Source organism: Nyctereutes procyonoides, unplaced genomic scaffold (assembly GCF_905146905.1).
Source record: "Nyctereutes procyonoides isolate TBG_1078 unplaced genomic scaffold, NYPRO_anot_genome, whole genome shotgun sequence".
Taxonomy (NCBI): Eukaryota; Metazoa; Chordata; class Mammalia; order Carnivora; family Canidae; genus Nyctereutes; species Nyctereutes procyonoides.
In genome coordinates this window covers 12,764,900-12,789,379 of record NW_026575122.1, presented here as the reverse complement: position 1 = coordinate 12,789,379, position 24,480 = coordinate 12,764,900, and the positions used below count along the sequence as shown (strand labels likewise).

Genomic DNA, 24,480 nt, shown 5'->3' with positions numbered 1-24,480 from the left:
CTTCACCATTCCATCTTGGAGGGCACGGGCCTTGCCTTTTTTCTCTCCGTCCCTGGAGCTCAGATGTCGCTTGTGCAACAGTGCCAGGGGTCATGTAAGCTGCTCCTTCCTCTTCTGGTCTGGGAGCCTGTGTAAGAGAGACATGTGCGTCTGAGGATGGCAGCCAGCTCCACAGGAAGGCCGCAGGGAGCTGGAGAATCTGAGGGGGACCATGGTCTATTAACTTTTTTTTTTTTTTTGCTGTCTCCGTGACTCACTCCCAGTTTTGCAAAGCTCTTCTTTAAAACCCTGTGAGTGTACTTTCCGTTTCATTGTTCGTTTGGAGAAATCGTTCTCAATAAACACATCCCCAAGGGCAGTACTCAGTGTTTGTTTTTCTTATACATTCTTAGGGCCTAACTTTGCAGCTTAGAAAATTGTATAAATCTGTCTATAGTACATGGGGAACATTCCTCTCGATTTATTGGCAAAGAAGGTTGAAGCCCAGATTTGAGAGCTGCAAACTAAATTTTAACCCTAGCCTTGCTGTGTTTTTTTTTAGCAGACTTTTTTCCCCTTAGAAAAGGAATTCATGATTATTATAAAAAGGGAGAGAAAAGTCTATACAAAATGAACTACTTTGTACATATTTCTGTATTCTATTTCTTTTTTATGCAACTTTTAAAAAAAAACTCAGGACCATCATTATGTATATGTAGCATTGTTAATAATGTCGTAATTCCAAATTTTCTCATGTTCAGAACAAGGGGAACTTTGTTTTCAGCGGTTATATAACATTCCATCATTTAGCTATGCCCTAATCCTAAACTGTTCCCTTGCGGTTGGCCATTAAAGTTATTTACAGCTTTTTGGTTTCATAAATAGGACTATGATGAACTACATTGTTCTCAAGTCTTCCCTGTATACCTGGTATATCTTTGTTAGAGATTTCTGGAAGTAGAATTATAGAGTATCATTATGTGTGCCCAGAAAGTGGTTACTTTCCAGAAAAGTGGTCCTGATTCACGTTGACATGGATGCTATAGGACAACACTGGCTTCTGCAGCTCATGCCAGCACCATGTTTCTTGCAAAGTCTTAGCATGATAGGGAACTGTTTTGTTTTTCATTTCAATTTGTGTTTTTTCCTAGGGAAAAGTGAGTACTTCCCTTCATTTCCTTTTTGGGTAAAATTCTGAAAAACAGGTAAAAAAAAAATCATCCATCCGGGATGCTTGGGTGGCTCAGTGGTTGAGGGGCTGCCTTCCGCTTAGGGCATGATCCTGGAGTTCCGCTCAGGGTGTGATCCTGGAGTTTGGGGATTGGGATTGGGATGAGTCCCCGTGTCGTGTCCGTCCCCCCCCCCCCCAATTGGGCTCCCAGCAGGGAGCCTGCTTCTCTCTCTGCCTATGTCTCTGCCTCTCTTTGTGTTTCTCACAAATGTGTAAATAAAATCTTCAAAAATAAATAAATCATCTATCTAAAATCCTACCCTTGAAATCCATCCATCCATCCTTCCTTCCTTCTTTTTTTTTTAAGTAAATTTGGAAGTGAATGACTCCCCCAGCACCACTTGTGGGGCTCAGAGACAGATGCTGTTAATGGCACTCTGCCTCCCTGTGCTCTCCTCCCAGCTCTCTCCTGGTGTCTACAGGCAGAAGCAGGCAATGTAAACACACTCGTGTTTTTTAAAACCAGCAACGAAAGATGAGGTACATACTGGTCTGTAATTTGCCTTTCCTGAAAACATACTTTATTAAATATTTTGGATGGAGTCTTCATGGTTTTTAGCCTCTTATATTTCTTCTGTGAATTTGCATTTCACATGCTTTGCCCACTTTTCTGTTGCACGTGTTCTTATTTTCCTTGAGAACATATGGCACGGTATTGATTCTACCTATCAAACAACGTGTTTGGTTTTTTTTTTTTCTTAGTCTGCCCTTATTTTTTATTTGCTGTTACTTTTGTACAGCAGCTTATAAAACGTTTTGTGGAGTCAGTCTGTGATTTCTCTTCTTTGATTTCTTTGCTTTTATAAAAGTTTAGAAATCGTTTTATTTGCCTACCCTGTAATCAGTGAAATTTTCCCTTCTGTCAGGAATGTCAGGGAACTTCTCTAGTTCAAGTAATTCAATAATGTGATAATAGGCATGTCTTCTATAAAGTGCTTGCTCTGTGTCGGGTCACTGACAGATGACCTCCTCACAACAGCCTGTTGAGGATGACGCAGGAAATTGAGGCAGAGAGAAGCTAAGTAACTTGCTGAGGATCACACAGCCAGTAAAAAGCGTGGAGTGAGATTCAAATCAGGCCATTTGGCCTCAAGAGCTGTGATCTCACTTGCAACTCTACATGGACTCTTTCCCTGGTTGGCACTGCCTCCCTCTGTGTGTGACACCCTCTCCGCCAGAAAGCCAAGAGCCAGATTGTCCTTTTATTCCCCCTCTCACTTCTTGACAAGTCTGTTGCTTTGAGTGTCTGGTTTCCTCCCCTGCCCCCCACCATCTGCTGCATCCTGTGCTGGCCTGTTCTCCCCAAGCTGGACTGGGGCCCTTCCTCTTCACGGCTGTTCTTTCCTCCCTCCCCCTTCTCACACACACACACACACACACACACACACACACACACACACAGGCAGGCCATTCATTAGTTTTTCATTCCTCAGTATGTCCTCTGTGTCTTCCCTCTTTTGTCTACACCCTCTTTCAGTCCCTGACCCCCCACCCCACTTTGTTTGCTCATGGATGCTGCTTCTTGCTCATTTCACTCACCTGAGTCCCGCGTGCAAAGCACTCTCCTGGCCATCACTAGCCAATACTTAGAGATAGTGACTGTGCCTCCCACCGCCCACTCCCACGTCTCTGTCTCTATAGTCCCTCTTGTTTGCACAAGATGAAGCTCTGACCAGATTGAGTGGAGGGAGACAGCCAAGTGTCAGTGTGACTACTGACCAGTTCACTCTGTCTCTGACCCAACTTAGAGACAGATCCCTTCTTTGTTTGTGACTCTGGAGGGGCAGAAAGACTAGCTGTGTTGAGAAACCTTTCTTGGCCCAAGGAGAGGGGAATTCTTTTCTCCTCCGAAGCTAGAAATAAGCAGGGAACAGTACATGAATGAATACGGTATGTAGCTAATGTTTAACTTTGGATAATATCTGATCTTATGTTGCTAATGTGTTTGTTTAGCATCAAACATAAGCAGTTAGCATTAAGATCCTGTGAGGTAGGGCTTTGTGTGTTCAACTTGTGTTTTTAAAATGCCTTCAGAATCAGAAAAAAAGTTAATACATATTTATTGGGGGAGAAACTAAAGGTTATCAAGAAAAAAACACAAAAATCCCATTATCCCACCACATATATAGTTATGATTTCATTTCATTTCTAGTATTAGTTTATTATAGTAAGCCTGCGGCTTTAATAGATACATGAGGCTTTCAGTACCCCAGATGTGTAACATGTAGGCATTTAAAACCTTTTATCTTTCTTCTTCTAAGTCCTGTGTGTCAGTCAAGTGTATGTTAGAAACTCATGATTTCCTTCTCTGATTTCTGGACCAGCCTTCTCAAAAAAAGAAGGTAAAATGAGCCAGTCTTCATTCTTTATGAATTGTGAATCCTAAAGGTCAACAGGAAGAGGACTCTGAGCTAGGGGATTTGCCTCTGTGAAGTCTCTGAAGGATGCATTTTTCAAGCCCTAGGGTCTCCATTTGTGAGCTCTATACCACCTCCCACATGCATGCAGATAGTGCCTCTGCTTTAAAGAGGCAGAGTGTTAGAAGGAAGAAAAAGAGTGTAAGGGACTTTGAAGGCCAGAGCTACTGCAGAATGTTAACAGGCAGGGGAATCCCCTCCCCTTGGGCAGATTAACAGATTTAGCCTAATGTACAAAAGTAAAAGACCCAAATTAAAAAATGATTACATATGTATATGTATATATTTATATATGTGTGTATTTATACACATACATATATATAATTTATAGATATGTATTTCGTGCTAAATTAAGTTTTTCGAAACCACATTTAAAACATCAAGCATATTCTTATTTACAAAAGCTTAAACTATGTGGCACACTCAGTGGAGACTGGCTGTCCTAAAGGTTTTCTGTAAACAAATAAAAACGTAAATACACAAATTATTCCTACATTGAGTTTTTACATGATTTTTCTTCAGTAGTAATTCATGCGAATTGCACATACCAAATTAACAGGTGAATGTTGGAGAATTTATTGCTGCTGAAGTTAACAGCAAGCTGACCCTAAATTGCTAACAGATGTTTTTCCTTTTTAGCCCCTTTGGAATTTTATAGGCAACAATTGTTTCTTCTTTTTGCAGAGATTGAGGGAGGTAGAGCAAAAGGGAAATGAAAACAGGAGATTGAGAAATGCATGTCTCCATTTTCACCAGTGTTGGAGCATTCTGAATTCATATGGAGTTGATCTTCAAAAGCTGGGGGGAAAAAAGTCTTTTAAATGTATATTTAGTCACTTTAAAGCTTCATTTCAGATTTCTCTTTTCTCTTTAGCAAGAAGATCCTTATAAGAAGAAGAAGCTTCAGGAGAAAAAGGAAGGAAATTTACAAAATTTAAGTTGGAATAAAAATCGAACATGTAGAAAAAACAAGAAACGGGGTGCTGCTCAGGTCTTGAGGTGTGTAATTTTTACAACCCCTTTAAAATGTTCATCTGGTTTTTACCCTCTAATTTTATACTTAGCTATTATCTTTAAATCTTATTTTTGTTATGTTGGATACAAAGAATAGAATATTGACATAAAAGCATGTTATTAAAATTGATATATATTCTGGTTATGTTTTCATTTATTTTGTTAAAATACCTTAAAGTGAATAGATTTTTGTGTGTGTGTGTGTTCTTACTTTAAAAGGTGCTCAAAGGGCAGCCCCAGTGGCGCAGCGGTTTAGCACTGCCTGCAGCCCGGAGTGTGATCCTGGGGACCCGGGATCGAGTCCCATGTCGGGCTCCCTGAATGGAGCCTGCTTCTCCCTCTGCCTGTGTCTCTGCCTCTCTCTCTCTCTCTGTGTGTGTGTGTCTCTAATGAATAAATAAATAAAATATTAAAAAAATAAATATAAAAGGTGCTCAAAGCTATGGCAAGTTTTAAAGAAAAAGCATAAAACATCCCCTGTGCCAGGCCCTTCTTTTCTGTGAAGTGCAGAAGCATTTGTGGGCAGGTGACAGAACAGCTGGGTGCTGGCAGGCCCCCCAGCTTTCCCCTCCCCCACGTAGGGTCCTATAGTGAAAGAGAATAGTCATCATTCACGGAACCGAGGTTCAGTCCTGCAGAAGCTAGGTTCTTACATGTCTGGAAAGTGAGGTGTCTAGACACTGTGCGTCTTGCTGAAAGCCCCAGAATTTAAGTGGCAGGCCCAGAACTGGTATTCTCCTTTGGAAACCTTGCTTCCTGAGGTCACTTTAATCTCTCTGAGCTTTCATTTTGTTATCAGTAAAATGAAGGCACTGGATAGTGTTTTTGTGGAAATCCCATGTTTTTTCAACAGGTCAGTAGTGTGTACATTTTTTTTTTTAAAGATTTTATCTATTTGAGAGAGAGAGAGCATGAGAGAGGGGAGGGGCCGCGGGAGAGGGAGAAGCAACCCCTCCACCCTCCCTAGCAGTCTCAATCCCAGGACCCTGAGGTCATGAAGGCAGCCTCTTGCTGGACTGAGCTACCCCCGTGCCCCAGTAGTGCATGCATTCTGACTCCAGATCCACATGGTGACCTAGTCTCTGAATTATGTATATGTGCTGCCGAGCAAGCACTAGTCTCTGAATTTTGATTGCTTGGGTTAGACTTCTAAACACCCAACGTGTGCCCAAGCTGAGAGCCTCCAGTAGAGATGCTTTCTCCTGCCTTTCCCTCCCTAAGTCCATGGATGGTGCTTTTCAGGTGTCCCTCGCACTAACAGTGCCTCCGTCAAGGACCCCAGTTGTACTTAGGAACCAGTTCCGGCTCCCTGACTCCTGTTTGTGACTGTCTTTGAGCGGGAGAGGGTGGGGTATAATTAAACCCTACCCCCTGGGCTTTAAAGCCTGTTTACTCCTGATGAGTAATCCCTGCATCTTCACCCACTCTGGCTTTTCCTTCTTTTGAGTCCTGGCATCTGGGGATTTCTTTCTTGTGAGCTCAGCTAGGTATTTATATGTGTTTCTGCCAGATTGTTCTCTAGTGGCTCCAAATCTTTGTGTGGAAGGGGCTCCACCTTGCTGCGGTTCTGCTTGTTGTTGGAAGGGGGCTCAGCCTACATTGAGGCCAGGGCCTCAGGATGGGAAGCACACACGGTGCAACTTACGGTGTGTGTCCCTAGGTCCCTGAGGGCTTGCAATCTGGAGCTCAGAGCCGGTGATTCAGCGTAGTAGCAGCTCCTCGGCATTGTCACATGTACTCCGCTGGAGAAGGCTCAGGCAGTTCCAAGGTCCCTAGTTCTCACACTGAGCAAACCGCAAAATACAAACATGAAAAAAGAACAGACTTGTGGTTTGTTTGCTAATACCAAATACTAATTGTTGGTAATTCTTTTTATTTAGGCTAAATTATTTAAAAACTGCATTGTGGCATCTTGTAGAAAGGAAAGTTACACCTCATATTCCTTTTACATGTATTTTTTAAAAAAATTGACTTAGATTACTCTAAAGTATTGTTTTTTCCTAATATGAACATACAGGAAGATAGAAAATTTGGGTAGAATTTCACCAATTAAAAGTGTCATGGTATATTTCTACAAGCAGATTTCTGACATGCTAAAAAAGTTGTTAAAATAGAACTTTAGCTTGTAGCTATTCAGAATGTTTTGATCACATGATGCTTAAGAAGTAGGTGGTTGTCAGATTGTTTCCTTGGCTCTTCCTTCTGTTGTACTCTTTACCTTGAGTAGTCAGAAACCAGTGGAATCATGTGCTACAGGTCACATATTTTGTCATCTTAACGGGCATCCTACAAACCTGTATGAAGTACTGAAACTGGACCATGTGACTAGCCATCTACGGACTCCTGTGGCGTTCTGTTTCGCCATTTCTGTTTTGCCACTTACAAAACCATTACCATGCTTTCCCCAAGGAGTCTAGTAGATGTTATCATTGGGCTGTGAACTCCTTGGGAAAAGAACTTTAAATACATGGCACATTGTAGTCACTCAGCAAATGTTTGCTGAATGAATGGATGAGAAAAGCTATAAAGTAACATTCAGTACCTTCCCCAGACACCAAGGAGTAGGTTCATCTATTGAGAATCCTATATCATGCTAAATCCAAGGAAGATGAGCCAAGAATCTTGGGTTCTGGTTCTGAATTTGCCACTTAGGAGATGATAGAGGGACTCATTTACCCATGTGGAGTTTTATTCCTATCACTGTGAACTAGGAAGTAGGTTAAATGAGCTCCAAATTGACTGTAGTTCTAAAACAGCAAAATCTTTGTCTTTTTGACATCCCTCTCTTGGTGTCTTCTCCCCCAAAACCCCAAGAACAGAGGTCTCAAGTTGTCTCAGGTTCATGTTTTCACCTTTAATAAGTCTCATGGAAAGCAAGAATGGATGGATGGATGATAACGTCCGGATGTGATTTTGTGTGTGTGTGTCTGGTTCTTCTAGGCCTTCTGAACAGAGTGAATTAAAACTTGTGTGCAATGAATTTGAAAGGTCTGAGTTGAACAGTGGCATCGATGTAAGAAACTGGTGTGTACAAGAAAGTCCTGGAGAAATTTGTAAAACAGATGGCGGCATAGGAGGCAGCTTACCTGCTGCACAGGGAGAGGCAGGTATGTAACCACATTGGGCTATGACTCGTGCTTCTCTTGGAGTCTTTGGTTCCTCCAGGAACTATCCAGGGTAAAGAAATGGGGTCGTAATGAGATTATCACTTGACAGGCAACTTCGCTTCCTAAAGTCCGAGTGGAAAGCTATCAGGATGAGACTGGAAACCTGAGATTCTTTTGAACCTGGGCAGGCTTCTGGTGTTGCTCGCTCATCCCTCCCCTTAGAACCTGGCCATTCTCAGCTCTCCCCACGTGGAGTGCTGAAGGAACAGGGGTTGCTTACTCTGGGGGATAGCCAGGTGAGAAAAGTGTTCTCCTCCTACACCTGAGCCAGGGAGTTCCTGCAGAGCCAGGCGGTTGTCCCAGCTGCTGGGTAGTGTCTCAGGGAGTGGGGGGTGGAGGGCACCCAAAGCTAGGTCCAGGTGGGGCAGAGGATAGCGGGAGGCTCATGGGCCATTGAAGTTGGCTGTACATGAGGGGGATGGGGTGTGGGAGTTGTAATCCTCCCACCGGCCAACATCCGTGTTCGCAGACACTCGTCGGCATCCGTGTGCACAAACTAACAGAGTTAATGAGCTTCTCTCTCCACCCTCACATGCGTTCCCTTAATGCACATGTTGCTTTTTGGTCATATTGGAGATTTTTTCCATTCACACATAAATAATACTTTGAAGCTCCTAGAGGATATCTTAATAAAAGAGGGGAGGACATTACCTATAAATTTCCAGCTGTTGGAGTAGCCTGTTTTCTTCCCAGGAGTGTTTATTTCCAGAACCATTGGCAGATCGCAGTAATCAGTGGTCTTGATGGACTGAGCCTCGGACGAGTGTCAGCGTCCATCCCGTAGGCAGAGTAGACATAGCTCATCTCCTGTTTCTTCAAGTCCCATCGTTGGTTTCAGTTCACTTCTTTCTTCTCCCTGGATGAGCAGAGGTAGCCGACCCTGAAGCTGAACCAAGCCTTCTTCATAATTTCACCTCTCCCTTTGATGAGACGTAGCATCAGGTTGAAAATCGTTCAGATGAAATGCAACTTGTCTCTCTGTCCCTGCAGAGGGTTACTGCCAGAAGCCTGGGAAGAAGTGCGTGGAGAAGTCTTGCTCCGATTCCAGCTCAGACTGCGGCAGCTCGTCGGGCAGCGTGCGGGCCAGCCGGGGCAGCTGGGGCAGCTGGAGCAGCAGCAGCAGCAGCTCCGACGGGGACAAGAAGCCTGTGGTGGGCCCTCAGCACTTCCTGCCAGCTGGTGAGTCCTGGGGGGACACCCCGGCCCTGGAGAGTGGCCCTCCCTCCCAGCCTGCCTCCTACCCCACCACGGCCACCACCACCACTGCCACCGCCACCATCATGCCCAGTACAAGGCCTGGATGTGCGTCCAGCGCCTGGAGCACACGCGGGACTGCCGACGGGAGTGTTTACTTAGCTTTGGGTTTCATTCACTCTCTTGATTTTTTTTTTTCCTTCCTTTTTCTTCCCTCCCCACCCTACCCTGTCATCATCATCATCATCATCATCATCATCATCATTGTAATGTCTGTCTTTGAAGCAGTTTAAAGACTTCCACATTTATTTTATTACTTGCACATTTTTATTATGGTAAAATATATATAACAGGATTTACCTTTTTTTTTTTTTTTTTTGGATTTACCATTTTTAAGTGTATACCATTCAGTGGCCTTAAGAACACTACTCTTGTGTAACCATCACCATCACCCATTCCCCAAATCTTCTCATCAGCCCAAACAGGCTCCATACCTTTAAACAACAGCTATCCATTCTCCACTCCCCCAGCCCCTGGAAGCCTCTCCTCTACTTCCCATCTTGATCACTTTTACTACACTAGCATCCAAGTGGAGTCACGTGAACTGTCATTTTGTGTCTGGCTTATTTTGCTTAGCGTAACTTCTTCAAGGTTCACCTTTTTCATCTTTTTAAGGCCAAATAATATTCCGTTGCACAGGGATCCCTGGGTGGCGCAGCGGTTTGGCGCCTGCCTTTGGCCCAGGGCGCGATCCTGGAGACCTGGGATCAAATCCCACGTCGGGTTCCCGATGCATGGAGCCTGCTTCTCCCTCTGCCTGTCTCTGCCTCTCTTTCTCTCTCCCTGTGTGACTATCATAAATAAATTTAAAAAAATTAAAAAAAAAAATTCCGTTGCGTGCGCACACACACACACACACACACACCCCGCATTTTGATTATCCATTCATCTGTTGGTGACCACTTGGGTTGTTTCCACATTCTGGCTCTTGTGAATATTACTACTAATGAACACTGTGGCCCTCTCTTGTTTTTGAGAAATTTGAAGATTTGGGAAAGGTCGAATAATTAACTTACTTTTGTTATATTTACTCTCTCGTTTTTTTGTTTGTTTTGTTTTTAATAATGCCTTAGAGTCCGTCCTACTTTTGCCACCTAAAGAGAATCACTGACCACTATTGTGAACTTGGCGTGCATTCTTTTAGTCCATGTTTTATTTTACATTCATATGTCCATCAACAAAGTGTAGAATGTTTGTTTCTAACTTACGTAAAGGAAATCATACTTCAGTATATCATTCTGCATCCTGCTGCTTTCACTAGGTGGTTTTTTAAGCTCCATGCCTATGTAAAGATGGAGTTCATTCCTTTTCACTGTTATTGTTAACGTAGTAAACTCAGTCTTCGTGTAAGGAAACTGTGGTGAGATTGAGGTGCTCACACATGTGAGGCCTTTGTTCACCGGTCACACTCCCATCCACTCCCACACAGCCTTGAGAGAAAGGGCCAGTGTCCCTGGGCCCGTCTGAGGGGTGAGGCCCCGGGCTCAGAGAGGTTGGCAGCTTGTTCCACAACCCAGTTTGTTCACCAGGGGCTAGGGCTTGAACCCCGTCTCCTCCCTGAGACAGGCTGCTTCAGGCCAGACCCCTTCAGCGGCCTCCAGCTGTCCTCTTCTCTGTCTCCTGTCAGCTGTGAGACCTATAAAAAAGGCCCTGTCTGAGAGACCAGAGCACTAGTAACCATAAAAACCTACACAAAGCACCGTGTGTCTTCAGACTGTTTCATTATCAGCCCCCTGCCAAGGAGCCTTTGAGACACTGTTTTCTTAATGACCGCTATAAAATTTTAATATCACTGATATGCACTGTTTATTACTGTGTACTGAGCTTCGGGCCTAAGAAGATAAGATCTTTTCAAGTTCCGACAAACACAGCCGTCCTGCTCCCTCTGGGGGACACTGTCGCCTGCATAGAGACACACACAAGCGCACATGAAGGCAGGCAGTCCCCTGTGCTTTGACAGCGGGGATGCATTTGGCCCGAGGAGGCTTGGTTTTCGCAGCCTCCATCCACCGCTGAAGACAAAGTTTGCCTGACAATGTTAATTCAAGATTTTGAAAAATCAGTACTTAGTAACAAAAAAAAAAAATAGAAGTGTAGCTTTTGCCGACAGGAGCAAGATGATAAAAATGGTTGATGGTGCTGCTAGACAGTGGCGTGTATGTAGTTTATAAGTCGTTGGAGGGTCATGGACTTCCAGGAAAAAGTCCCCAGTATAATTAATGGTGTAACAGACCATAAAGGCAAAGTACCTATGACTTTTACACATATGCATACACATAAAAGAGATTATAAGGAAACATACCTAACGTTGAATGGCAGTGTAATTGTAGGTACCTCCTGTTTTTCTTCTCTAATGTTTATATTCACAGATTTCCTACAATGTTACTTTTATAAACTGCGGGGGTCTATTTATATAGCAAGATTTCTTTTATCAGAAAAATCCCTGTGAGAAAGTTACATAATATTAAGGGTTTCAGCTTTTCTCCCCCTGTAATTAAAACACTGTTAATCCAAAATTCATAAATTTAAATGTTGGGTTTTAGTAAGTTTTTGATGAAAAGATAAATATAATAGAGATTTTTTTTAAGAATAAAATTACTGAATGTGAAAATCAGTTACAAGTGAGAACTGAATTGCTAATTGGGCCTTAGTGATATTAGCAGTCTGTACTTTAATACACGGTACAGTTGAATTACACTCTAAAACCTTGTGATACTTTTTTTGCTTTTATGTAGGAGACAGTGTTTCACAAAATGACTTTCCTTCAGAAGCTCCCATCTCCTTGAATCTTTCTCATAACATCTGCAATCCCACGTAAGTTTAACTTCCTAACTTTGGCAGTGTTTAAGGTACTGCTTTTTCTGTCGCTGTGCTGCAGGTGATTTGCACTTTGCACTTGATTCTGCAGGTGGAAGTAGGAAGACTTATTAAAGATGAGAGAAAAGAAAATCCAATTTTGCTAATAATTTAGAAAGTAGGATCCTTCCCAGTAAACATGTTTCAGGTGGGCACGTCTCTGGGGTCCCCATCGGTGCCTGTGGTATAGCCACATTAGAACACACCCCATTTCTGGGGCAGCTGGGGGGGCTCAGTCGGGTAAGCATCTATCTGCCTTCGACTCAGGTCATGGTCCTGGGGTCCTGGGATTGAGCCCTGCATCAGCTCCATTGGGCTCCATGCAGTAGGAGCCTGCAGTTTGCCTCAGTTAAACTTGTTTATTAAAAAAGAAAAAGAAAGAAAGAAAGAAAGAAAGAAAGAAAGAAAGAAAGAAGGAAGAAGGAAGGAAGGAAGGAAGGAAGGAAGGAAGGAAGGAAGGAAGGAAGGAAGGAAGGAAGGGAGAAAAAAAGGCTTTGCTGGGTCTTAGAAATTTGATATGCCTTAGCCAACCCCTTTCTGGCTGTGTGCCTTTGTGTCTCTAGTATTTAGGTGTCTTGGGGGGGGGACTCATGTAAAACTCAGACGTGATTGAACAAACTTGGTGTGTCCTTGTACAGAAGGTGTCAGATCTTCATTTTCTCCCTTTCTCCACAGGAACATGAATAATCTCCCACAATATGCAGAACCTCCCTGTCCCAGCCTTCCTGCCGGGCCTGCGGGTGTTGAGGAAGATAAAGGTGAGGTGCAGACTCTTGGTCCAGGCAGGGGTTCTTACACATCACAGGCCAGGGAGCTTACAAAGACGAGCAGGTTGGGTGGGGCTGGGTCCTGGGCCAGGGCCCTCTCGTCCGAGCCACATCACTGTGCTTCCGTGCATTCAGAAGGCACCTGCCCTCTGCACCAGTGTCATCAGGGGCCTCTGACTCAGGCTACCCCCTCCTTGTAGCCAAAGCACAGGTGTGCAGGGGGCTGCCGCTGTGTTTAGTCCACCTTTTCCTCCTGCGGTGACAGAAAAGTAGAGGAGGCAGCAGCGAGCCCTGTTTGGAGAGCATGCCATGGGTGAGGTTCCAAGGCCTTAGCCCACTTCCCCTGCCCTCTCCCCATCCTTCGTACCTCCCACATCTTAGAAGCCCCTTAACCTGGCCTGGCAGCCTCGGTGACCAGGCCTGAGACCAGGTGGGGAGGATGGTGGCCCAAGGGCGTGGAAATGGGGTGGGTGGGAAGGAAATCCAAACCCCGCTGCCACCCGGCGTTTCCCTGTAGGAGGTTAATTCCAGCCTCCCTCATATTTCTTCTCCAGTTCTCTTTGTTACCCCTTATTGCCCTTGTCTTGTGTTCTTGTCCTGTTTTCTTCTAGTGTTTGCTCCCCACATGGCTAGTGAGGGTCAGGGATTGTGGCAAGATAAGCCTGATGTTCACTCCCCATGGCATCACTGAGCTCTAATATGAGTACTGCTTTTGCTTATATGAATTATGCTAGATTTGAAAACTGCTCTGTACTTGGGGGCCAACTTTGAAAGCACAGACTTCTGTGCTGTTCTTTGGATATGTTTTGGATTTGCTCTTGTTGAGCTGTCAGTGGAACAATGGCATTCTCCTTAGACCCCGCCTTTCTGCTTTATATCCTGAAAGTATATCCCAAAAGGAGTTGCGGAAGGCAGAAGCAGTCAGCATGTGTGGGTGACTTTCCAGGAGTGTTTTCTAGAAAGAGACAAGGGAAGTTGAGCTGGTCCTGCAGGAAGGGAGGGCTGAGGGGGGCAAAGGGTAGACTGAAAAGCCTTGTTCTTGTCCTTAGGTCTTTACCCACCTGGAGACCTCTGGCCCACGCAGCCCGTGTGTGTGACGAGCAACTTCAACTGCGCTGTGGAGAACAGCATGCCTGGCGTGATGCAGGGCCCGGCCCCCGTGCATAATAGGTACGGAGTCTCTTCTCTGATCACTGCCTTATTCAGCCTAAGAGCTTGCAGTGGGGAATTTGAGTTCAGTCTGTGAGGCAGGCCTTCCAAAACTGGAGGCCAGCATACCTTCCCCAGTGCACCTTAGCTGGATGTTTCCAGTTGCCTTTTGGAGTTGCATTGTGAGGTCTTAGAAACTAACAAAGCATGGGTAGGAGAAACATGAAAGGAAATAAGAGTAACATAGCTGGGACCCCAGCATTACTTTCCTCCTTGAGTTGAAAAGATGATCTGTTAATAGAGGCCCGTTTGGAAAGACAGTCACTCATAGTTCCCACCACCTACCAGAGCAGAGATTTCCATTTTCCTGTGGCAGTCATCACGAGCACATTTAAAATATTAAGAAAGGGGGCACCTGGGTGACTCCTGGGTGGTGGTTGAGCATCTGCCTTTTGCTCAGGTCGTGATCCAGTCTTGGATCCCGCTCCCCTCAGGGAGCCTGCTTCTCTCTCTGCCTGTGTCTCTGCCTCTGTGTGTCTCTCATGAATACATAAATAAAATCTTAAAAAAAAATACAATGTTAAGAAAGATCAGATAGTTTGAGTATTAAAAAAAACAGTTACACTATAGCAGTTTCTTGAATTTGCTCCTGGATGTTACTGTCATTCAGGAATGGAAACATGAGAAGATGTTGGCATCTCCGTTTAATCACAGAATCCATATGAGGTTCTCTAGTTTGGTTCAGTGTATTACGGTGCTGTTTACTTTCTTCCCTGTATAACGAGAATTCAGTTTATAATTGTGATCAGTGTATCTGTTACGAATCAGTCTCAACACTTGTGGTTCCCCTGAGATGAATGCTGGCCTTGCTCCAGCTGAGAGGGCAGGTGTCAGAGCAGCGCCACCGCCTCCGGGGGTTGGCTCAGACCCCCAGACTCTTCTGGAGTGCTCCTAACCCCCGCCCTGGACTCTGTCTCGGATTAGACTCTCGCTGGCCAGGTTGTGAAGGTCGGCCTTGCAGGACAAGGCCGTGTCTTGGTGGAGAGCATTCCCTTGGAGGTCTTTGATCCCGAGACTTGAGAAAGTACATCTTTTCTTTTCCAAAACGGGGGTGGAGTTGGGGGGGGGATTCACAGTGATTAGGATGCTGGGCAATAACATCGTTTTCCTCTTTCTGTACTTGATGTTTTGACCTCCTGTTTCTGAAACCAGACCTCTTGTTTTTTTGTAGCAGTTTTATTGATTGGAGTGCGACCTGTGAAGGCCAGTTCCCCAGTGTGTACTGTCCATTGGAACTGAACGATTATAATGCCTTTCCGGAAGGTAAAAGCTATTCGAGCAATCCCAGTGCCATTCTCTTACTCTCATGAAAGTCAAAGCAGGATGTCTGTGGACCTGAGGCATGAACTGCAGAAGAACGTACCTTGTAAAAGACGACTTGGATATAATTGACACAGAACATTAGTTTCAGGTGCAGGGCATAACACGGGACAGGACGTGATGGCTCCAATAAGTCTAGTTACCAGCCATCCCCGTACATTGTTACAGGTGTTCTCTCTTTTGAGGGAACCTTTTAAGATCTCTTAGCAAGGTACAAAACAAGAACACAACATGATGCTGTTAACTCTGCCCCCCAGGACCGCACATGCTGTCTCCAGGCTTGATTCATCTTATCACAGGGAGCTTATAGCTCTCAAGCAGCTTCACCCAATTTGCATACACCCCATTCCCCTCCACCCTGACCCCTGCCTCTGAAAACCACCTGTCTGTTCTCTGTATACATGGGCTTGGTTTTTTGTTGTCCTTTGTTTGTTTGTTAAGGATGTGTTAAGGATGTGCCAACAAAACAGATGAACACAGAGGAAGGGAAGGAAAAATAAGACAAAAATCAGGGAGACAAACCATAAGAGACTCTTAACCATAGACTGAGGGTTGCTGGAGGGGAGGTGGGTGGGGGATGACTGAGTGATGGGCATGAAGGAGGGCAGGTGATGGAATGAGCAACTGATGAATCACTAAATTCCACCTCTGAAGCTAATAATAAATGTTAATTAAATTGAAATCTTTTTTAAAAAAAGATTGCACCGTTAACAACAAGAACCTGTGAGAGTGGTTCCCGTTGTGCGTGGATATCTCTGCCGCGGATAATTGTACATGGCCTCAAAAAGCCCTCTCCACCTGGCTGACTGGGGCCTTCTGCACATAACGCTCACCTACGTAGTCCTTCACACGTGGTAGACCTGGGGCGTTTGGATGTCTGTGGCCCTAAGATCCTAGATTATCCTGGGAGGCCGAGGCGTTAGGTGTTTGCTGTGCTCCTTAGGGCAGCCAAGTCCCCTGTGAAGCTTGCCCCTACCAGGACCTGCCTGCTGCCTGGGGCCGTGTCACGGAAGGACGGTCCCAGCAGAGCTGGGAGGGGAAATAGCGGACGGACACCTGGGCGCAGGCAGTGGTAAGGACGGCGGTAGGAGCTGCGAGGTCTGACAGGCCGCAGAGTGTTCTTACCCATTCCAGTCTGATCCTGATCCTGATTTTTCGCAGTGGGCTCCCTTTTGGGGGCAGACGCCAGGGGTCTAAGCAGATGTACTTAAGGGGACTTGGGCCACGCCTTGCTCCGCGCCAGCCACAGGGGGGTGCTGTGGTGACTTTCTCCGGGCCTCGCGAGGCTGTGTCTATTACAGGGCACCCCGATGTCCAGCCGGGGTGCTCTTTAGAGGCCGATGACACCCCCCCACAACTATTGTCAGATAGTGGCCTCTCACTATGTCACAGTGTCGCCCCTTCACCTCAGCTCATCTCCGCTCATCCCCTCACCGAGGCCGTTTATTACCTCACAGGATCACAAGATATTTTGAGAGGGAAATAAAGAGAGGGCGGGTTCGCATAACTTCTATTACAGTATGTTATGATTTCTCCATTTTATGAGTTCTTTATAACTAATCATAAGTTCATAAATTAAACTTCATTTCTAACTTACAAATTAAACTTCAGCTTGATTTATACATGAAACTTGAGCACAGGTGTGTATGCATAGGGAGGAAACCTAACGTACGTAGGGTCACTAGTAGCCGTGGCTTCAGGCATCCCCTGGGGGTCTTGGGACATATCTCCCGTGGACAAGGCAGGGGACAACTGTACCTTCCTACTTAGCTAAGAAGTGCTGGTTTCTTATTGCTTTTGTCAGTCCACGTGGAATGTGTGCAGGAAGCTGAGGTGGGCGTGACGGGTAATAAAGGCAAACGTTGAGGACTGCTAAGAATCTGGACACAATTGGAATCTATAGTAGTGCTTATTGGAAAGCTTCCCATCAAATTGTCAAATACAGAAAAGTCAAGGCCAGAGGAAGACCTTCGTCACTGAGGGCTTCCCAGGTAGTGTGTCTGATAAATAGTTTTAACCTTGAGAACAACAGTGCCTGGTCCCCACGGGGTGAGCGTGTACACCTGTCTTTAACTCGTCGGTATAGTTTAAGCCTTGAAAGCTTTGGGCCTGTGAGTGAGAATTCAGGTCTCGCCCGCCGTAAAAACGTTTACCTATGTTGTTGTTTTCCCTTCTTTGTAGAAAACATGAATTACCCCAATGGCTTCCCTTGTCCTGCCGAAATTCAGACAGACTTTTTGGATCACACCTCTCCATCTACCTGGAGCCCCCCACCCAACATGCCTACTGCCTGGGGACATGCCGGTCTCCTCAATTCTCCGGTCAGTGACCTCGGGCAGCTCCGAGTTCTTTCTGGTGCTTGTTTCCTGGTCTCACTTAACTTGAGCGTTGGGTTCAGATCGGCCAAGGCCTGTTTCCTTGAGGTCTCAGAAGCCAGGCTAACCACCCTCTGGGGGAACCTAACCCATAGTCAGACAGATGGGGGCTTGTGGACATTGGCAGGCTAGTCACCCTGAATGAGAGACGCCCCAGATGACACTGAGGAGCGATGGTGTGTAGATAAGAGCGAATCTGGACCAGGAAGCCTTCCGTGTTTATGTGGCCCTGCTGATCTTTTCATCTGTGCTCAGAGATGAACACGAGTCCCAGGAAGGTCGGTCAGTGGTCAGTGACTGGGTCCTGAGGGCTTCCTGCCTGTCAGCACCTTTCCGAGCCTGAAAGCCCTGTGCTTTATCCCTCTCACATCCACTCAAGACACTTCTTACAGATCGAGGGCGTTTGGCCTAGGGGTCCTTCCTTGGGTTGAAAATGAGTTGATCCAGCTAGGTGAGGATTTCACAACCCTCTGTTTGAGAAAAGTGGCATTGAGGCAACCCAGAGGGTTGAGAATAGTTTACTGACTTCCAGGTGACTTGAATTGGCATCACTGTGGTGTCCACTGGTGTGCAGTCAACCTTGATGTTGCCTTTCCAAGAAGGTTTCTGGTTTGGTTTGTTTTTGTTTTGTTTTTGAAGGCTTCTGTTTTTAAAAAAAATTTTCTTTTTTTTCTCCTTCCTCATGTACACTTCAGCCCTACCTCACAAGCACCCGAAGCTTGTCTCCAATGTCTGGACTTTTTGGTTCCATCTGGGCCCCACAAAGTGATGTATATGAAAATTGCTGCCCCATTAATCCCGCCACGGAACATTCAACTCACATGGAAAACCAGGCTGTCATGTGCAAGGAATACTACCCAGGGTTTAACCCATTTCGTGCCTATATGAACCTGGACATATGGACTACCACGGCAAATAGGAATGCAAGCTTCCCACTATCCAGAGACTCGAGCTACTGTGGGAATGTGTGAAAAGGAATTTGATTTTTAAATAATGTGAATAAAGAGGTTTGTGTTTTCATTACTAGCGTACTGGTTGTTGAGATAGAGTATGACATTGGTGGATATTTTGGCACTTTTATATGAAAATAAATTTTTTTTAATGAAATCTGGGTGCTCTATTTTATTTTTTAACCCACTACAAATCATTGGTAGAAGCTTAAGCGTCCCTATGTCATAACTTCATAACTTGTGTATCAGCCTCGCTAAATGCTTTAAATTGGAACAAGGGGAATTTCTAAGAAGGTAAGAGTTGAGAAAGAAGTGGCTGCTCTGGTTCTCCTCCTTGGGCATCAGACTCCCTTCCTCCTCCCACCCCCCAGGAACTTTGGAAATGACCTTTTTCTGGCGACATTGCCAGAAATTCTGATTGAACTGCCCCTTGGCTCAGGCAGGCAGGATTTTGCTTCAAGCTCTGCGTTGACGGTGCGGCTCAGCCAGTGTTGAGAGCTGCTGGCCGGGAACCCTGCTGAGCAGCTTGCCCACTTGCCCGGATGGAGCCTGCTCAGGGTGGAGGGTGGCTCTTTCCCGTCCTGGTGGCCACGGCTGCTGGGTGAAGCAGAGAGCCTAGAGCTCTTCTGCTGGTTCGGGAGAGCCGGAGTGTTCCTGCCCCCATCGTGCCAGTGTGAGGGCAACAAGGGCAGCGGGGACGTTCTGGTAAGTGTTGGTCTCCCCCTGAGCGGGCAGGCTTACTCCAAGTATAAAAACTCAGGGGAGTTTAGTAGCCGAAGCATGTTTGCTAGACCGGTCTGTATCTGCTTGTCAGTGGTTTTAGAGATCCCTGATGGTGGAATTATCTGTGTGCATGTGTAAACTTTGGGAACATTTTTAACTTTTAATAAAAGTGTCATAGTTTTACATTTTTGTCTTGTCTTTATTGGAAATTCAGTAGGAGAGAGGTTTGAGTGGAGTGCTGGGTATGCCTGCTGCGAACTTCCCTTTGCCATGGCTGTCGTGGGGCCTGGGACAAGGAGGGCAGATGTACCGGAATCCTGGGACCACCTTTCTGTAAGGAGAGCCTCCAAGCATGCACAGCTGCTAGAAACTACTCAGGTTGCCCCAGTTAGGCTCCTTCACCATGTTAGAAACCTGGGTGGCTCAGTGGTTGAGCGTCTGCCTCGGCCCAGGGCGTGATTCCCCTTCTGATGCCACCAAATCATAATTTTAGAGACTCTATGTCCCAGTGGACTCTCCCCCCTCATGCACCAGAGATGGATTGGTACTTCCTCCTTTATGTCTACCTCACCTGCCTCCCTCCTGACCTGGCCCTTTTCCCTCTACTCCTATCTGCAGATTTCTACTTACACTTTTATTTCAGGGCTTTATTCCCTAGCCTGTCCTCACCCTTTCCTTGCCTATCCAGAAGGATGCTGTGTCTAGCATCTTGCTATAAATTTTTGTTGTTGTTGTTGTTGTTGTAAATATTGAACAGTGATTCTGTGTAAATGGCTGTGGCCATTGCCCATGATGAAGAGCAAGCCTTCCAGGTCAGCACATTAAAGATCAGTTTGCTCATCGAAAAAAAAGAAAAAAAAATGGGATCGAGTTCTGCATTGGGCTCCCTGCATGGAGCCTGCTTCTCCCTCTGCCTGTGTCTCTGCCTCTCTCTGTTTTTCTCTCATGAATAAGTAAATAAAATCTTAAAAAAAAAAATCCTGATTTGGGTAAAGCAGACCTCCTGCTCCCAGTGTTGAGTCATGTTGAAATAGTTTAGGTCTAGGTATATACCCTGAAGAATTGAAAGCAGGGATTTCAATGTTTGCACACCATGTTCATAGCATCATCATTGAGAATAGCTCAAAGGTGAGAACAACCTAGTTGCCCACTGACAGATGAATGGATAATCAAAACATGGTTCTACATAGAATGGGATATCTAGCCTCAAAAAGGAAGACATTTCTGACCTATGCCACAACACGGAGGGCCCATGAAAACCTGATGCTAAGTGAACTAATAGGCCAGTCAAAGGGCAGTTACCATATGATGCTACAGGTATGAGGTACCTCAAAGAGTCCCCTGGAGGGAGGTGGGGCGTGGTTTTCGTTGGGGAGGATGAAAGCGTTCTGGGGTGGATGGTGGTGATGGTTGCACAGCAGTGTGAATGTACTTCCTGCCGCTGACCTGCACACTTCAAAATGATGAAAATGGGAAGTTTTGCATTACATATATTTTTTCCACACACAAAAATTATTTAGGTTGGCATAAAAGCCCCCAAAGTGTTCAGAGTCAAATTTAAAACTCCCAGTGGAGAGAGTGTGAGGTGCTAGATGTAGATTCTGTTGAGTAGGATTGTTGATTTTTCCACTTTCATTGATCCCCCAATTTTCCATCAGGAAAACATGAGAAGCCAAAGTTAAGTTTTTATTCCACTGTGTAAAAAAAGAAGAAAGTAAAACTCTTCACTTTGACTAGAAGATGATCTTTAGCCCTAAGACTAAAATCAATGGCTGTGTGGTATGTGAGCAGATGGGTGAGATGCCAACTTTGGGTTGTGTTCCCAGTGGAAGGAGTGTGGTTGTCTCTTCTGTTTTCCTCCCACTGGCATTGTGGCCTGGACTCCTGACTCCGCTAAGGGTCCGTGTGAGGGCATCAGACCTGATACAGCCTTCCGCACTTGCCCGGCTCGCTGTCGTCTCCAGTGCCTAGCGTGGTATCTGATACATAGTGGGAGGGTAAGGAATGCGAGGCGCTGGGGCTACAATTATCTGGCAGTTGAAGGGAGTCTTCATTATTAGAGAATACTCCAGATCTTCTGTGGTTGGGAGACAAGAAAAGGGCCACCAGCAAGGCAGCAGAGGGAGGGGGAAAATGTCACCACAATTCTTTACATATGAGTGAACTTTGAGACGTCAGCCTCTGTGCATGGAGCTCGTCGTGACCACTGTTGTCACTGTTGGATTGACACTGTTGGACTGTTGTCACGATGGATTACAGTAACACGGGAAAATCTGAGAATCACTGGAGTAAAGGAGATAGAGGAGAACACTCATCCTGCCTTCCAGGACCTTCAAGTTGAATGGAGAACTCATGCTCTTTGGGACCAGATTTCCTGGGGCCTAACTCCTAGGATCGACTCCTACAAAAAATAGTAAGATCTTTAGTAAAAATTTTAAAAAGTAATTTTTAAAAAAGTTTAAAAAATAGTAAAAAAAAAAAAGAAAAAAACAGATAATACTTTTCTCTTGCTGCCATCGAAAATTCCCACAAACTTAGTGGCTTAAAACATCACAAATTTATTATCTTACAGGCTTGTGAGTCAGAAATCCAACACAAGTCTCACCGGGCTAAAATCATGTTGGCGACACAGTATTTACTCCCGTGTGGAAGCACTGGGGGGGGATCGGCCTTCACTTTTGCTTCCCCCACCTTCTCGAGGCCACCGTGTTCCTCCGCTTGTGGTCCCCTTTCTCCATCTTCAAAGCCAGCAATGGAGCACTGGGCTGGTAACTGCTCCCACTGTCACATCTTTTCAGATGATCTCAGCTGAGAAAGGTTCTCCTAGTCTGCGAACCCATGTGACTAGATTGGGCCACGCAGAGAATCTCCCATCTCAAGGTCCTTCTTTTATCCCGTCTTCAAAATCCTTTTTGCTGTTTGTACAGGTTCCAGGGTTTAGGATGTGGACTCCTTTGGTGCAGAGTCATTTTTCTGCCTCCCACAGATGATGTGTGAGCATGTTCACTACAGTGCTTAGAGCAGTGATGAGGGGATCCCTGGGTGGCTCAGCCATTTAGCGCCTGCCTTTGGCCTAGGGCGTGATCTTGGAGTCCCAGGTTCGAGTCCCACGTCGGGCTCCCTGCATGGAGCCTGCTTCTCCCTCTGCCTGTGTCTCTGCCTCTCTGTGTGTGTGTGTGTGTGTGTCTCTCATGAATAAATAAAATCTTAAAAAAAAACAGTGATGAGTTGAAAACAAATGTTCTATAAGAGGAATGTTTAAGTTCTCGTACATACAGATGTTCGAATTCTGGGACGCCTCTAAAAATTGTAATACAATGATCTAGGCAATGAAAGAAGTAGGATACAAGGTTATAAACAGCACGAACATGGATAGTTGTTTACATATAAATATGGATATTTTATATGGCACGAATTTGATAGGTGTATATAGCAGATCATGGTGTTGGAGGGAGTGATGTACCATCTGGTGGGTGGGGTTGTGAGTGATTTTTATTTTCTTTTTTGTGTCTTTTTTTTTTCCTATGGTCTATTACAAGTGTGTATCACTATTACTCTATCTCCTCCCAAAATTTTTATTAAATCTGAAGAGAAAACATTTTCTTTAACAATGGGGAAAAGTAAGCATGTTAAAAAAACAAGTACTAAAGCCCTAATAAAAGTTACATCATATGCTATAAAGGGACATAGTTTTAAGGCAAAGGCGAAGTGTAGCTTTTGCTAAGCATTCCCTAATAAAAATCCTATAAAATGAGGTATGTGGTAATTACGTGGGTTAGGATTAAAGGCGCATCAGGATATCTTTAAATTTTTTTTTAAATTTTTTGTTTATTTATGATAGTCACAGAGAGAGAGAGAGAGAGGCAGAGACACAGGCAGAGGGAGAAGCAGGCTGCATGCACCGGGAGCCCGACGTGGGACTCGATCCCGGGTCTCCAGGATCGCGCCCTGGGCCAAAGGCAGGCGCCAAACCGCTGCGCCACCCAGGGATCCCTGTAGCAGCATTTAAAGACATCCTCGGGATCCCTGGGTGGCGCAGCGGTTTGGCGCCTGCCTTTGGCCCAGGGCGCGATCCTGGAGACCCGGGATCGAGTCCCACGTCGGGCTCCCGGTGCATGCAGCCTGCTTCTCCCTCTGCCTGTGTCTCTGCCTCTCTCTCTCTCTCTCTCTCTCTGTGTGTGTGACAATCATAAATAAAAAAAAAAATACTGCTATAGCCAGCATGCAAAATGCAAGGCAATCTAATTATGATTAATCGAAATACTAGACAAGCATTATAAAAGTCGCCTTAAAAATGCAACTGTGTTAAAATGCAGGTAAATGCAGGTAACATTTATGCCAACTCAAATTAACATTTCAAAATAGTAATTTCTGGGCGGTCCGGGTGGCTCAGCGGTTAGCGCCGCCGGCAGCCCAGGGCCTGCCCCTGGGGTCCCGGGATCGAGTCCCGCGTCGGGCTCCCTGCGTGGCGCCTGCTTCTCGCTCTGCCCGGGTCTCTGCCTCTCTCTCTCATGAATGATTAAAATCTTAAAGAAAAAGAAAAAAGGAGACCCGCGCCGCCCCCCGTGGTGGCCAGCACCCCCCCCCCCCCCCCCCCCCGGCCGGGGCTGACGCGGCTCCACACGCAGCGAGCGCTCCCGGGACTTTCTTTTCTCCGGGGGCGTGTCCCGGACCGGAGCGCGGGTGCGCGGTTCCCTGCGGCAGCAGCCGGGCCGGCGCTCGGGGCCCTGAGGGGCGGGGGTGGGGGGACCTCGACGCTGGGGTGACAGGGCGCGGGCACCGCCGCGGGCCGACCCTCCAGCTGCAGCAGGGAGGCCGCCTGGGCCGGAGGCGGGAAGCCGCCCCTGAGGAGGAGGGCGAGGCCGGGGACAGGCGGCGGGGATCCGAGAGGCGGAGGGGGGATCTGAGAGGAGGCAGGGGGATCCGAGAGGCCGCAGGGGGATCTGAGAGGCTGCAGGGGGATCTGAGAGGCAGAGGGGGATCTGAGAGGCGGAGGGGGATCCGAGAGGCTGCAGGGGGATCCGAGAGGCCGCAGGGGGATCCGAGAGGCGGAGGGGGGATCCGAGAGGGTCTGGGGATCCGAGAGGCCGCAGGGGGATCCGAGAGGCTGCAGGGGGGATCTGAGAGGCTGCAGGGGGATCTGAGAGGCTGCAGGGGGGATCTGAGAGGCTGCAGGGGGATCTGAGAGGCGGAGGGGGATCCGAGAGGCTGAGGGGGA

At 46.2% G+C, this 24,480-nt stretch overlaps 1 protein-coding gene across 3 annotated transcripts in view; it reads left to right on the top strand.

Moving 5' to 3' along the window:
- Positions 1-18,609, top strand: part of TMEM131L (transmembrane 131 like) — a 161,885-nt gene extending 143,276 nt beyond the window's left edge. For 2 of the 3 annotated variants that reach the window (XM_055336240.1, XM_055336243.1), the window contains 9 exons: positions 4,502-4,626; positions 7,582-7,748; positions 8,799-8,987; positions 11,798-11,876; positions 12,594-12,676; positions 13,735-13,855; positions 15,066-15,157; positions 17,396-17,535; positions 18,285-18,609. In XM_055336240.1, the coding sequence (XP_055192215.1) occupies positions 4,502-4,626; positions 7,582-7,748; positions 8,799-8,987; positions 11,798-11,876; positions 12,594-12,676; positions 13,735-13,855; positions 15,066-15,157; positions 17,396-17,535; positions 18,285-18,560 (1,272 nt within the window). In that variant the 3' untranslated portion in view covers positions 18,561-18,609. The remainder of the gene's footprint in view (positions 1-4,501; positions 4,627-7,581; positions 7,749-8,798; positions 8,988-11,797; positions 11,877-12,593; positions 12,677-13,734; positions 13,856-15,065; positions 15,158-17,395; positions 17,536-18,284) is intronic. The other variant, XM_055336242.1, reaches the window with a different exon arrangement.
- The last annotated feature ends 5,871 nt before the right edge of the window (positions 18,610-24,480 follow it).